Source organism: Mirounga angustirostris, unplaced genomic scaffold (assembly GCF_029215605.1).
Source record: "Mirounga angustirostris isolate CCGP_5_RB_7025 unplaced genomic scaffold, mMirAng1.0.hap1 SCAF_5, whole genome shotgun sequence".
Lineage (NCBI taxonomy): Eukaryota > Metazoa > Chordata > Mammalia > Carnivora > Phocidae > Mirounga > Mirounga angustirostris.
Window position 1 is genome coordinate 126,847,950 of NW_026991713.1, and position 15,850 is coordinate 126,863,799.

Sequence of the window (15,850 nt, forward strand, 5' to 3'; positions counted from 1 at the left end):
TCTGGCATCTTTTACTCAGCACAATTACTCTGAGATTCATCTATGTTGATGTATGTACCAATAGCTCACTGTCTTTATTGGGGCGATAGTATTCTGTTCTACAACTATATCATGCTCATTCCCCTATTGATAAACATTTGGGTTGTTCTAAGTTTTGACCTGTTACAAGTAAAGTGTCTCTACACATCTGCATGTAAAAAAGTCTTGGCATGGACATAGATTTCATTTCTCTCAGGTAAATACCTCGGCGTAGAATGTCTGGGTCATATGGTGGGTGTGAGTTGCATTTTTTAAGAAACTGTCTGTGATTCACTTTTCACCCTGTCTGCTTCCAGCAAAATGTGAAGATTGCTAACATTTCTAAAGTGGGTTTTGAGTCTTCGGGAAAAAAGGCACTCAGGTGGGTGGTGGCAAGGGAATTCAGGACGAGAGAGAGGGTAGGATTCCATTTTAATTTTAGCACAATCAAGGAAATGGATAGCAGGTCGCGAACCCCAGACTTTCTCATTGTCATTCCTCTCCTTCGTGTCACATGGTATCTGCTGCCGATTCAGTATCCCCCCAGATAACTCCTTGAGGTTCTTCAAATACTGAGAACTTAGGAGTGAGGGAGCGGTCCACATTGATCTGCGATCCAACATGTTCTGCTGTGCACATGCCTTCGTCACAGAAGCTTCCACAAACTCCAGAGTCCTAACCCATTTGTCTCTCTCTCCTCAGGGGACACTTAAACTGGCTTCAACTAGACCGAAGAGTATTGGAACATGACTTCCCCAAAAAGTCAGGACCAGTGGTTTTATACTTTTGTGTCAGGTATGTACACCTCGTATCCATCCTTTTGCTTCTTTGTTTTTTCTTTGTCAAGAAGTCTGGGAGGGCAGCGTGATTAAAGGAAAGGGGAATCGAGTTCGTTGTGGTCCATCTGTCTCAAACTAAACTGAGTCTCTTATAGTAACACAAATCCTGGGGTTATTATTATTATTATTGGTGGTGGTCATTTGGAGCTATATCACAAATGTCTGTGTCTTCTTTCCTTTTTTTTTTTTTTTTTAAGATTTTATTTATTTGAGAGACAGAGAGAGCACAAGCAGGGGGAGAGGGAGAGGGAGAAGCAGGCTCCCCGCTGAGCAGGGAGCCCGATGCGGGACTCGATCCCAGGACCTTGGGATCATGACCTGAGCCGAAGGCAGACGCTTAACCGACTGAGCCACCCAGGTGCCCCTATTTCATTATTTTTATTTTTATTTTATTATTATTATTTTTAAGATTTTATTTATTTGACAGAGAGAGACACAGTGAGAGAGGGAACACAAGCAGTGGGAGAGGGAGAGGGAGAAGCAGGCTCCCCACTGAGCAGGGAGCCCGACGCGGGACTCGATCCCAGGACCCCGGGATCATGACCTGAGCCGAAGGCAGACGCTTAACCGACTGAGCCACCCAGGCGCCCCTGAGTCTTCTTTCCTTTTCTCACAAGTGACACTTGGCCTCTTAAAACTTGCCTATTTTATCTTATTCCAAATAGGAATAGTTGAAATGCAGCAGCAAACCATAGTTCAATGCATTCCCCAGGAAGGGAGAATACAGCTTAATAAAATGCCAGAAACGATGGGCATTTTCTGTTCACTAATCTATTATAAGAAGTTTTATTCTGTGACTGCAGAGAATATAATTTGCTTCTCATGGCTCACATTTGCAAACATGAAGTCAGCCGGACTTACCACTTTCATTTGCAGAAGGTTTTGGCAAGTCGGGGGCGGGGGGGTTGTGTCTTGGGTTCAGGGGCAAAGCCAGGATCTGAGCGTCCAGATCCAGCGTCTCCCAGAGCACCCCGTCCTTGGAACCACCAGGCGGTTTTTGTGCAGAACCTTCATTGTGCACAACTGCAGGGGCATTTAGGCCCGAATGCCTCCGTCTTCCAGCAGACACCAGCACTCATACCCAATACACGCACCCTGTCCTTTTAAAATATGTTAAAGTTCAATGGGGCGCCTGGGTGGCTCAGTCAGTTAAGCGGCTGCCTTGGGCTCAGCTCATGATCCCAGGGTCCTGGGATCAAGCCCCACATCGGGTTCCCCGCTCAGTGGGGAGTCTGCTTCTCCCTCTCCCTCTGCCCCCCAACCCCGGGTCATGCGTGCGCTTGCACTCTCTCTCGCAAATACATAAATAAATAAGATCTTTAAAAATATATATATATGTTAACAAGTTCAAGAGCAGGACACAAACAACTCAGTTCAGTTCTTCCTAAAGAGCATGGTCAGGAATGCAGTTTTAATCTTAGCCATCCTGATACCCTGGAAGGCATCAGAGAGCCTAAGTAAGAGTTAAAGGGTCCATGTCCCAGACGAGAATATGTATCTTCACCTCTGCTGGCGGAGCAAAATTAAACTTGGATTTAATGCCCTTTTTATTTGTTTAAAAGCTGCAAACCTATCAGAGCTAACCTTAGCCATTTCCATTACTGATGGGCGTGATCTTGATGTCACAGTCTCTTTAATGGTGGCTCCATTTTCTCAGATAAATGGAAAGGTAACTGCATAAAGGAGAGTTCACAATTCCACTAGGGGGGTGAGGGGTGGTGTGGGGGTGCGGCAACGTCGGGCAAGGCTCCGTTGAATTTAAGTGTTTCATTAACCTGTAATCAAAGGTGGATGAGTCCACTTGCCAGAATACATCAGGATCTCCCCTCCTTCCTGCTGCTTTTCACCAACATTAATCAAGAAGAGAGAATACCGGGCTGGTTGTATATTAGCTGCTTTTTGCAAGGGTCCATTATGAGCTGAGTTATTGGTGGGTTTCGGGAACCGAGCCTTGGAGGAAAGCTTGGGGCGCCACAAAATTGTCGCTGAGGATATGCCGGCCGATCCAAGTCACTCGTGACTTCTGTCTGTGATACCAGATACACAGAGGAGAGCTGCAGAGGTAGGGCCCGGGCTCACAATATGGAGAAGCAGGAATGAATGCTTCTGCCATTTGCCACCCATTTTCCTAGGTGGCTGCAGTAGGCATCTCAGAGAACACGTTGCCCAGGGAAAAACTCTCCTGGGCCACATTTGTGGACAGACCCCTAGCAGAATATTGTCACAAGGTGGAGCTCCTTCTGTAGCTCATTGCAAAAGCTGCTCTTTCTGCAGAGCCTCGGGTTTCTGTGTCCAGCCTTGGCCACCTGAATGCTTCTAACTCAGCAGCTCCAAAGCCAAACTCATCATCTGGACCTCCCCAGGCCTTCTGTGGTCCCTCAAATCTGTGATGTCGTTATCCATTCAGTCCTGTAGACTTTAACCTTGAAGTCTTTCCTCTTCCTCAGATTCTTAGGTGCATTAATTCTCTCTGGCTACTTCCACCCTCTGCCCTATCCTCCCCTCTCCCCATCATCTGTCACTTGAATTATTACCACCTCCCAGGGTGGGTGTCACCTTGGCACCCATCACAGAGGATCCTGGCTCCCAGACCCCACTCTCCTGAGTCCCCACTTTGCAGCCAGCTGAGCAACACAGAAGCAAAACACCAAGAGTCTGTTTTCTCCAAGAGAGGAGACAGATGCTCTCGCGTAGGTGAATTGTGCATTTTTACCTTGGTGCCTGGGCAGAATTCCCAGCTGTACCTCAGTGCCTTTCCAGGGGTGCCCGCAGGCTATTTTCTCCAAAGGAATTGCAGGATGAATTATCTTCATAAAGGACTCAGACCTTGGACTATGCCGGGGTCCATAAAGGAGCTCCCGTCCGGCTGGGCGATTTCCCCACGAGCTCGCTGACCTTTCTCCTTTCTCAACAAGAGCGCGGCGGCTGGAACAGCCCCAGCCCAGCCAGCAGCACATGTGCGTGCCTGCAAGCAGTCTCTCTAGCCGCTCCTAGCCTCTCTCCTTTTGTTTAAACATCTATAGATTCATCCCTGTAACACGTGCACCGTTAGCCTTCGTGAGAATAAAAGCACCCAGTAAAAGACTGTGGAAAAGGCTGACTGCTTTAAGTCAAGTTTTGGGAATTCATCCAGTGGAAATATTAACCACGTATCCCTGGGGATCTAAATTTGGGCTGCCATCCCAGCCAGCATGGCTTACTATTTGGCAATTATATATTCTCTCGCTGTAATGCATATTCGAAACATCTGTGAGAGAGGGGGCGGAATTACCACTTCCATTCAACCGATGATGAAAAATAAGACCCCGATATGTTAAATAACATGAATTTGAAATCGGGGGATTCTGCTTTCTCCTCTGAGCATGTCCTCAAAGGGCCTGAGGCTGGTGTCATGCTGCTGGGTGTTCTCAGCATGCGGGACAGAGGACTGAAAACCCGTCTTCACTGACCCATGATGTAGCCTGAAAGGACCTCCCCTTTCCTCCTGAGTCAGATCACCAGGAGTGATCACAGAGCCTGCAGAGTCTTAATAATGATCTAAAAAGGGAAAAGGTCTGAGGGAAGGGAACTATCCGTTATGAAACATCCCTCCATCATTCAGGATGATTGTAAATCTTCACAGCCCTTGAATCAGGTATTATTACTCCTGGGTAAAGAGAGGGAGGTGAGGGGTGGCTCAGTCGTTAAGCGTTTGCCTTTGGCTCAGGTCATGATCTCAGGGTCCTGGGATCGAGTCCTGCTTTGGGCTCCCTGATCAGTGGGGAGCTTGCTTCTCCCTCTCCCCCTGCCCCTGCTTGTGCTCTCTCTCGCTGTGTGTCTCTCTGTCAAATAAAATCTCAAAAAAAAAAAAAAAAGAAGAGAGGGAGATGGGGGCCCAACATGCTGATTCTCCTCCCAATACCGCGAATAAATTGCCACCTCTGTTCAGTTAGATCTGACTCCAAACTTCGGGCCCTCCCCACTGCACCAAGCTACATCTCTCTCCACAAGTGAAATGCGACCCCATGATTGCTTCTCAGAGACTCTGGCCGGGCCACAGGCCACCAAGTCAGGATCAGTGACTTTGGGCCGTCTCGTGTTCCACACTTGGCCGCGGCTGCAGAACCAGGGTCCACCCGCAGAGATGGCGTCAGGCGCGGATGCACCCCCACTGGGAGAGAGGGTGCAGAGAGCAGTAGCCCTCCCAGGCCTGCCATTCCAGGTCTGGCACTACTCAACTCCGAGTGGCCTTGGCGGAGAGCACCCCAGTGGCCGGGGGACATCCTACAGTCGCAAAACTTGGAGGCAGGTTGGAACCTCCATAGTGGCAGAGGAAGGGGCCTCGCACATGGTAAAGCAGGAGTTTTCAGAAGCCGAGGTAGGTGTTGTTAGCCCCACTTGAGAACTTCTTGCCGTCTGCTGACCAGGGTGAACACCAGTGGGAAGGCATTCTCCCCGCACCGTGCTCTTCCCTCTCACGTAGGAAGACTCCACGGTCCCGTCAGCACCCTGAGCCGCATCACTGCAGGGCCTGGAGAGCCAAGACCCACTCTCATTCGAGCTGTGGAGAGTGAGTTTCCCCCCTTGGGGACACTGAGCTGCACACTCACCGTTGGCAATAGGTTCAGTTACTGATGCACAAATATCCACCAGGCACTGACCGTGTCGTGGGCATTAGTTTAGGAGCTAAGGGTAGAGTGGGGAGCGGAGCAGACGAACCCCTACCCACGTGCACCTCTGCATCCATTTCCCCTAATTCTCGGGCCCTCTCAGCCTGCCCGTCCTCATCTCTGCCGATTCAGTCCAATCCGTGTTACCACCATTGCAACCAGCCCTTCCCCAGGACTCCCCCTGCCTTTGCTGCCGGTCACATGCATGCATGCCCCCTGTGCATGCTCGTGCACACACACGTAGGATGGGATCCGTCCAGTCACCTATTTCTTTTATTTCTGCCTCTGAGCTGCCGAGTGTGGTCAGGGCCGGGGGAAGGGGGTCACACAGCTGCAAGCTGGTGCACGATTGCTTATGACCAATCTCACACAGCTCATCAGTGTTTCTAGCCACTTCTGTCCGTTGCACCTGCTTGGGGCCCTCTGCGATGTCCATGGTGGCTTTTGCTACCTGCCACAGACTCCAAACCAGAAGCTCACTCCTTTGCTCCAAGAAGGTGGCATTGCTTATGATTCTGTAGAGAAAAGGAAAGCTGGCCCAAGGGAGCTTCAGCTTCCTGCTCCCTTACTTAATTGTACCCGCCCATTCTGTGGCCTCCTTGCCCACCCACTGCATGCGTGCCCACGCACTCACACGCACACCCCTCAGAGGGAGACTGACCCTTAGCCCAGCGTCCAAGGCCGGCCAGGTCCACATGTTCCAGCCCCTTCCAGCACCTCTGAGAACTCCCTGCCTCCAGTCTCCAGTCTTTCTCTGTCTTACGCTACCCCTTCTCCATGGATTCTTCCCCCCATAACCATGACTTTTCTACCCTGACAAAAGAAAATACTCTCTCTGACTGTATCTTCCATCCGCTCCTGCCTCCTTGCTCCCACCGCTGTCCATTGCACAGGTCCGGAAGGAGAGTTCTGCCCTTGTCTCCTTTCTCCCCATCCCACCGGCTCCTCAGCTTGTGGCTGTCCCATCACGGCCATGGTCACTGGCCATCTCTAGGCCCCAAACTTCACGGGCGCTTCTCTGCCCCCTCTGCCTGAATCAATGGCGTCTTCATCTCTCTGCCCCCCAAACTTCCTCCTCTTCCTGTGGCACCTCCTTATCTCTGTGATTGGCCCCGCCACACACCCAGCCAGAAGCTGGGGCGTCAACCTTGACTCTCCTGCCTCCTTGTCTTCTTCACTCACTAACTCCTGTTACTTCAGTGTCTTAAATAGGTGTTAGACCCACTGCTGACTCCCCATGAACACCCCCTTCCGGAACCACTCTCCTCACTGGGGCTCCTTCCGTTCTCCTCTAGGTTACCACCCAGTAGCTTTCCAGAATTCTCATCTGCTCCCCTCCTCAAAATGTTCCTGGCTTCCCGTTATCACGCTGCGGTTATGCTTTGCATGTCCTGTCTGACCTGATTGCCTCACCTCCTGCTGCTCCCTTACCCCACCCCCCGCTCCGACACACACGCACACACACACACACACACACACACCGACTCTACAACCAGCCCAGCGATCAGTGTGTGAGCCAGGTCACATCCATCTGCAGACCACCGCTTCGGTCTACGAGACAAGCTCCCCAAATCTGAGAACAGTGACCCTCTGACCGTATTCACCAGGCAAGCTTAAGAAATAGGTCAAGAAAAATTATAGGAAAAATTTCCCTACACACCCGAGGAAATCTCTGTAGGAACACGTTTGTGCTCTGAATGGTTCCCTCCACGCCTGGGCTGGTCCTTCAGTCGTGTCGTCTTCAGCCAAGTGGCCCCGCAACGCTGATCATCTCCACTGTTTGTAGGAAGATAAATAGAGATTAGATTTGTCTCCTCAAACTGAGGTTCACCAACAGTAAACTGAAGTGAGCACTAGGGAAAAAAAAGAGGGAGAGAGGTGATCCCAGGAAGCTTTATTCCGGGAGTGGGGATTTTATAGCCGAGTTTATGGCCTGACTGTTGGGGTCTTTCCTGGCTGGTTGAGACAAGCAGTTGCTCTTTCCTGTCACCATAGTAACAATGAAGGCAGGGATCCTAAAATGAGGGGCCTGCTAACCAGAACTTGCTAGATCTCAACTGGGTGCCCCACTGAAGATTTTTTTCGAGCTGGTGAAATTCTAAAGATCAGAGATATTTGGCCCCAGAAACTCACAGCAGCACCAAATACCCTTTTCATTCCTGTCGCTCCTTTTTGCTACTAAAAGTCAGCATTTCAAATGTGACCCTTGTGTTCATGACAAAATGAAATCAGCGGTCCATTTAATTAACACTTGCTGGAAAGATTCAGTGATTCCCCAGTGCCACAGGGTGGATGTGGGAGGGAAGAGGAGGAGCGAGCGGTTCAGAGGAGGAAGGCTGATTGCTGCCATCCAAGGCGTCCGCGGGTTACAGGGGACGAGACTCCCCAAGGCCTCAGAGCCTCTTGATTATTTTATGTGCCCAAACACGTAAGAACATTGCACATATTTATTCCTGCTTCAGAGCGTCAGATACAATGTCTCAGGTCGGCATCATCTGGGCCAGGTTGGGTGTGACATTGCCGATGGTTTTCAGGGAACAGACTTAGCCAGGTTTGCCCTTGGCCTAAGACAAAGGTTGGCCCTTTGACTCAAAAAAAAAAAAAAAAAAAAAAAAGCCATCAGATTCAGTCCTGTTAAATGTGCCCAAAGAGCCCGTTTTAAAGTGTTAAGTTTTATTATTACTCCGGTAGAGGTACTCAGGGACAGGTACTCAGGTACTCCCAACACATCAGGAGATGGTGGCCATGGAAAAGACACCTTGCTGCTCACAGTTCCTAGGAGGAGGGGGCACACCACACCAGGCAGGGCTGCCCAGGGACAGGGACGTTGGTCAGGAGGCAGAGGGAGTGGGGGGAAATGGGGGGAAGAGCCTTTGTTTTGTGGTTTCTGCAGGAAGGAATGGGTGAGGCAGGGTAATCAGGTTTAGGCTTGGCTACTTTGAATCATTTCAGCAGGCTTGGGGGCATCGGGGCTGTCCAGAGTTGTCTGGCCCTGGCGCGGGCCCTGGGGTGAGAGGGCAGGAGGGTCGTGCGTGACCTGGAGGGTGAGAGCCCCACAGAGGAGCAGGAAGGGTGTGTGAGCTCTTGATTGGCTGGTCTGCATATGAAAGGCGAGCTCACACCTCTAAGGAACTGGTCAGCACTGGGAGGGGCCGTCCCTCCAGAGCCACCAAGGCCCCAGATGTCAAAGCACCAGAAACCCATGGTTAATATGGAGCCAGACTTGGAAGTGCCCTTGCAGACCCTGTGAATCTACAAGAAAGCGTTCAGCTCCTCGGCTTTACCCAGAGACCCGTAATTTTCTTTGTGAACCAGGTCTTTGAGGAAGTGCTCCCCCCCGCCCACCTGCGCACTGGTAGTTAAGGAAATGCAACATCGCCACCTACTGGCAAAACGAGGAGCTCTCATGAAATAAAAAAGAACAGAACTGGTTTAAAAAAAAAAAAAAAAATCCGGATTTTGTACCCAAACCATCAATGTTTCCCACTTCCCCAGAAGTTTCTGCTCCCTGGTGCTCCCGTAGCTTGCCCTGAGCCTCGGTGTCTGGATTGAGATGTCTGGGGTCTGTTTTTCTCTGGGCATTTTGACTCACAAGTTCCCTAGTGCAGATGGAAAGTTCAGGATGGGTTAAATATCCAGGGTTACAGAATAATAATATGACAGGCCTGGAGCTCATAAGTTTTCCAGGCTGCTTCTTGGTGATAAAGGTTAACGGGAAACTGCTTTCCAGTTTCTGTCAAGAGTTGGTGGTTTATTTTTCCTCATCTCAGAATAGGTTATTTTCTCTACCTTCCTGCCTCGTGTCCAGCCAGACCCCGTGGAACTCCGGGGACACGAACACTGTCGCAGAGAACAGAACCTGCCCTGTCCTTTCCACTTTCCGTTGCTGGGGGTGGAAGGGTGTTATGTTTCCTTCTTATACTATTGAGGAGAAAATGGATGGCAGGGGTAGCGAATGTTCTCAGTCCTTAATTCGCAAGAATTGAAACAAATGCAGGAAAGACACAAGGTGTTGCTTTGAAAATTACATGATTTCAGACCCAACAGATTTAGACTCAGAGTGATTATTGCAGAACTGAGGTCAAACTCCAGAAACTTAGGCTGTTGTCCTGGCTTTAAGATTCGAGGGGAGCAGTGGCTTGCTTGTGCAACTTTCCACGTTGACAGTGAGTGAAGGGCAGGGGGGCAGGGCCCGGATGCGGAATATGAGCCCCCCGACCGGGGATTTCGGGACATGGGTGGGAGGTCACTTACCTCCTCCCCCTCCTGCAGTGCCTTCGCTGCCCCTCTCACTGTCCCTCCTGAGAGCAGCACCCAGCAGCCCGCGGGGAGGAGGGAAGCTGACAGTCTTTCCCTCCCAGACACTTACTAAGTCCTCGTGTGTGCCAGGCACTGTATCAGTGCTGGAGATAAACAAAAATGAATGGGATTTGGCCTCGCCCTCCAGGAGGCCATTCACAGCCAAGAAAGAAGATGCCCTAGGGAGCAGAGAAGTACAGGACCCTGGGGGAGCACGGAAAGCAGAGGAGGAGCCCGGGGGAGGAGCTCTTCCCTGGGGGCCATCAGCAGAGCCCAGGAAAACATGGTGTTCCTGAGTGAGGGCAGAAGGGAGCAGGAGTGGTTTGGGGTGTGGAGAATGGTGGTTTCTGGGTGCAGAGCAATAGCTTGAACAAAGGCACGAAGCAGGATCCATCTATAATGGGTCACGCCTGCAAGTCGGCCTCCCTCGCTCCCTTCCCTCCTTCCCTTTTCCTTCTTTCCCTCCTTCCTTCTTTCCTTCCTTCCTTCCTTCCTTCCGATTTTGCTATTCTGACTACCCCCAGTCAAAAATCCTTCACAACAAATGTGGATTTTTTTTTATTAAATCCAATTTAACTTATTCTGCTTTAAGACCTAGAGTTTACTACTGCATTTCTTTTTTTTTTTTTTAAGTTTTTTTTTTTTTTTTTGAGAGAGAGAGAGCATGAGAGCGGGGAGGGCCAGAGGGAGAAGCAGAATCCCCGCTGATGCATACAGGACTGGATCCTGGGACTCCAGCATCATGACCTGAGCCGAAAGCAGTTGCTCAACCAACTGAGCCACCCGGGTGTTCCTTTGGGACCACTGTAGAGCCTTTATGGAGCCTCCATGACTTAAATTACCTGCTCCAAAAAAGCAAGAGGCAGGTGCTTCTTTTTTTTTCTTGCAGGGAGAGACCAGGTGGCAGAGGTCCATTCTTTGCAAGAATGAGCGCCATACTATAATTTCCAAACATTTTGTAGACTCTCACCCGGAGGGGAAATTGTATTAATACCTGTTGATTGAAAATATCTGCTAGTATCTGAAGTTACTCTGGATTCACTCACAAGTTTAAACGAATCTGTATGATATTAATCACAGCAACCCACACTGGAAAAAATGACAGAAAACATCCGTCTGCGGACAAGAGGTTGCAAACTGGTGGTCTATGGGCTTGTCCTTGCCTAGGGGTGTGTTTTATTAGCCTCATGCAATGTTGGTTTGTTGTTTTTGTTGCTGTTATTGTTGTCTTCATCCAAATGAGTTTCCAATATTTTACAGCCGTAGACTTCTTAGGTGGAGAACCACTGACCAGGTCCCGCGGTCTTCTTTTACAGTTTGGAAAACAGAAGCCCAGAGAGATGAAGTGATTTGCCCTAAATCATACAGAGCTGGGACCAGATCGCTGGTCTCTTGACTTCCTCCCCAGGATTCTTTCCATCATACTGTAGCGCTGTTCTAGAAGGACCTAGCCCTTATCTTCCCGTTACACCTGCCACTGCCACCTCGGGGTAGCCCCAGTTTCCAGGAGGCAGGTGTCCGGTGGCCCCACTCAGGGCCTATTCCCTGGCAAGGTTCTGCCTTCCATCACCCCCTCCCTGCACACGGCTGGTCCCTAGACAAGTACAAGTGCGTAATCTGATTACGTGATTTAATAAACGCCAAAGTCGATGCATAAAAGCGTGCATTAAATGTAAACGTAAATAATTTCAGCATGTCTCATCATGAAAGAAATCTATAAGCTCCATCTGGATAAAAATCCAATTCTCATTTGGCTTAATATGCATTAATACCACAGCGTTAAGAGCACTTACCACAGCTCTCTGGATTCGCAGAAATCAAATTGCACTTCACCACCTTTGGGAAGATAACGTCGTAACCGTTTTAAAGAGAAATAGGGCCTCCTTTTTCAATTGAGCAGAAGAAATTATCTTCAAGAAATCCAACTCAACAGTGATTAGGACCAAAAAAAAGCAATGTATGAAAATCCAATAATATTATTTAAAAACTGGAAAGCGGCTCAAGAAAAAGAAAGGAGATGGTTGAGTTTAACCCCCTATGGTGGGAGTCCCAGCTCCCTGGCTCTGGTCAAGGTTGTCAAGCATGGCAGTCCTCATGTGCTAGAAAGGGGCTTGAAAAACTCTGCTTTCTTTCAAAAAGGAACCATATGAAAACAACTGATCATACCTTTTTCTTTTTCATTTGGGATGGGGAGTTCTGGTCCTCATGTCAAATCCTGTAGCTCAGAAAACAGCTGATTTTCAGCTTGATCAGTTGCTGTTTCTGTGGCTCATTAGCAGTTTTTCTCTTTCAGGTTCTATATAGAAAGCATCTCATACCTGAAGGACAATGCTACCATCGAGCTCTTCTTTCTGAATGCTAAGTCCTGTATCTACAAGGTAAGACATTTCCTCCTGTTCAGTTTTCCACTGAAAGCCAAAAGTATCATTTGAAGCCAGAAATCCCAAGTTGTTGCCCCAATGTGATTTTATTGATTAGTAAACGTAATTTATAAGTGGATTGCTATAAGTAAATGAGAACGTCCTGAAGCGATACTACCCATTTAACTACAGGACTCCTCCTGATCCCATCACTAAGTTTTGGCTCCTTGGAAGTGCGCCTTTACCTGATTTTAGGGGTCCCGTTCCCCTGGCAGCTGGGACAAAGAGGATACATGGACAGGGAGGGCAGATGCACTAGTCCATGCAGATAGGTCTCCTAAGGACGAGTGGACTTTTTTTTTTTTTTGCAGAAGTCGTTTGGTTTATTCTTCCGGGTAAATGTTAGAAATACATTGTCATATGTGGCCAAACAAACAAACAAAAACAAACACACACACAAAAGAACTTAATTGGAATTGTATCGAATGATGGAGAGAAATTTGGAGGAGGAGGGAGAATATATAACTTTGAAACATTAACTCTCCCCATTCATAAGTATGAAATGTTTCTCCATTTAGTAAATTGTTTTTATGTCCCTTAATTAGGTTCTATAGTTTGTATAGTTAGTTCTTTCTTTTTAATTAATTTATTTTAATTTTTTATTTAAATTCAATTTAGTTAACATATAGTGTATTATTAGTTTCAGGGGTAGAATTTAATGAAAACACAGATGGAGACAAACCATAAGAGACTCTTAACTCTAGGGAACAAACTGAGGGTTGCTGGAGGGGAGGGGGGTGGGGGGATGGGGTAACTGTGATGGGCATTAAGGAGGGCATGTGATAGAATGAGCTCTGGGTGTTGTATGCAAAGGGTAAGTGGACTTCTTATAACCAAATGCATGCATTATCTGACTATTTTTAGATATTCTGGCAATATCTCTCAAAGGGATGCTATTGGCACTTTAGGTGGGCAAAATTTTTTAATTATACTAAAATACACATAAAATTTATCATTATAATTACTGGTAAGTATCCAGTTCAGTGATTTTAAGTGCATTCACAGTGTTCGTACCTCCATCCATATCCAGAACTCTTTTCCTCTGCAAAACTGGAACTCTGTACCCACTAAACACTAACTCCCCATTCTACCCACACCCAGCCCCTGGCCACCACCATCCTACTTTCTGTCTCTATGAATTAGACTATCCTAGGGACTTCGTATCAGTGGATCCTATAGTGTTCGTCCTTTTGTGACTGGCATAGTTCACTTAGCATTATGACCTCAGGGTTCATCCACGTTATAGTGTGTGTCAGAATTCCCTTCCTTTCTAAGATTGAATAATATTCCATTGTATATAGAGACCGCATTTTTTCATCCATTCATCTATCAATGAAAACTTGGGTTTCTTGCACCTTTTGGCTATTGTGAATAATGCCCCTATGAACATGTATCTGTAAATATCTCTTCAACTCCCTGCTTCCAGTTTTTTTGGGTATATACCCAAAAATATGGTAATTGTATATTTAATTCTTTGGGGAGCTGCCGTATTGTTTTCCACAGGGACTGCACCACATAATATTCCCACCAACAGTGAGTAAAGGTTCCAGTTTCTCAACATCCTCTCCAACACTTGTTATTTTGTGGGTTTTTTTTTTTTTTAATAATAGCTATCCTAATGGGTGTTGGGCAGTATCTCATTGTGATTTTGATTTGCATTTCCCTAATGATTAGTGTTGCCGAGCATCTTTTCATATGCTCATTGGCCATTTGTACATCTTCTTTAGAGACATGTCTGTTCAGGGACAATTCTCAGAGTGGGACAGTCCCTTGCACTGCATCCAGTTCCCCCATCTGCTTGCAGTGTTTCCTTTTATTGGCCAACCCAAAACGCCCACATACGTTTCCAGCACACACCCCCTGCCTGGGGAGAGGGGCTTGCAGACTCCACCGGGGCTGAGCTTCTCTACTGGGAGAAGGTATTTGTTTGTTTTATTATGTTCCGTTATCCACTGTATAGTACATCATTAGTTTTTGACGTAGTGTTCAGTGATTCATTAGTTGCATATAACACCCAGCAATTGCACTACTGGGTATTTACCCCAAAGACACAGATGTAATGAAAAGAAGGGGCACATGCACCCCAATGTTCATAGCAGCCATGTCCACAATAGCCAAACTGTGGAAGGAGCCGAGATGCCCTTCAACAGATGAATGGATAAAGAAGATGTGGTTCATATACACAATGGAATATTACTCAGCCATCAGGAAGGATGAATACCCAACTTTTACATCAACATGGATGGGACTGGAGGGGATTATGCTAAGTGAAATAAATCAAGCAGAGACAGACAATTCGCATATGGTTTCACTCATATGTGAAACAAAAGCAATAGCACGGGAGAAGGTATTTGAAGGAAACACCCACACTCTTTCCCTTGTGTGTCATGACTGCAAGCTTCAAGGCAACACCTCAGGTCAGCTCATTAACAGCCACAGAGAAGCACAGCCTATCACCCTGTGGCACGCTAGGTGCTGAGTGCTTTCTGTAAGTTGTGTGGCTGAATCTTCCCCACACTTAGAGGTGAATATTACTTTTCATCCCTGTTTCCCCTGGGAGGAAGATGAGGCACAGGGAAGTTAGGAGATTCGCCTGAGGTCGCAGATCTACTGAATGGCAACGTCAGTGGGGGCTGAAGCTGGCAACCCGAATCCAGGTCCCCAAGCTCAGCCACGGCGCTGCTCTGAGCCCCAGAGGGCAGGCTCTCCCCCAGAATGGAGAATGCCCCTGCAGCCACAGAGGACTTCAAAGCGAAGCACACTCGTGGTAAAGTGGTCAGTGGCTGAGGAAGAAGTCTGAAGAGATCCCACGGCCTATATTTTCAAGTTTAACTAAACCCTATTTTAGGGGATAGCCACAAACCCACCAAACATTAAAACACACGCACGAGTTGGATTGGTACATCAGCCATCAGTTTTTCTTCTGCAAGTTCTCCAGCACGTTCATTGCACAGAATAGTCCCTCCAAATGCAAATGTCCACAATAATAGAAGGCCTGGTAGGGATCAAATTCAATTCTGTGAAAGGACCTCACTTGGTGACAGTTGCTGAGCCAGGACTTAAACTGGGCTCAAACCCAGACCGCTCAGACTGCAGTATTTTGGGTTTTTGCTGAATGGGGGAAAAAGACACTAAATGCAGTTCCAGGAACTTGCAAATTCCTTCCTCTCTCTAAATGCGTTTTCTCATTCTAGCGTGGAAATAAGACCAGCTTGCACATTGCAAGAGTCTCTGAGGGCTTTTAAGAATGTGAGGGCACATTGAGAAAGTTCGGGAATAAAACGTGAGACTGTCCACCAGGGGGCATACTGGGGCAGTAAATGTCTGGAAATTCCAGTTCCCGAACTGATGAAATCAGCTCAACCAAGTAAAAGTTGGCCCCAAATTGTGCTTGTCCAGACGCCTGGGGAAAAGGAGAGAAACAGTTTTTCATTCAAAGTTGTTCAATTCAGTCCAGTCACAAATGCTTACCCGGAGCTGAAGGCTGCGGTGTTTGTGAACACCGTGCTCACAGAAGACTCTGGGATTCATGGAAAATGAAGAAGGAGAAGAAATCCTCAGAATTTAATATTACAGGTCCCCCAGGGGGAGGTGGCCTGCCACATCAGCCTGCCTGCTGACCCAG

General features: G+C 47.9%; 1 protein-coding gene across 11 annotated transcripts in view; it reads left to right on the forward strand.

Moving 5' to 3' along the window:
- The window catches only part of FRMD4A (FERM domain containing 4A), a 332,058-nt gene that overhangs the window by 192,886 nt on the left and 123,322 nt on the right, over positions 1–15,850 (forward strand). For all 11 annotated transcript variants that reach the window (XR_010411703.1, XM_064592040.1, XM_045874389.3 and 8 more), the window contains 2 exons: positions 721–813; positions 12,099–12,183. Coding sequence is in view for 10 of the 11 variants with exons in the window: in XM_064592040.1 (XP_064448110.1) it covers positions 721–813; positions 12,099–12,183 (178 nt within the window). In the remaining variant the exon portion in view is untranslated. The remainder of the gene's footprint in view (positions 1–720; positions 814–12,098; positions 12,184–15,850) is intronic.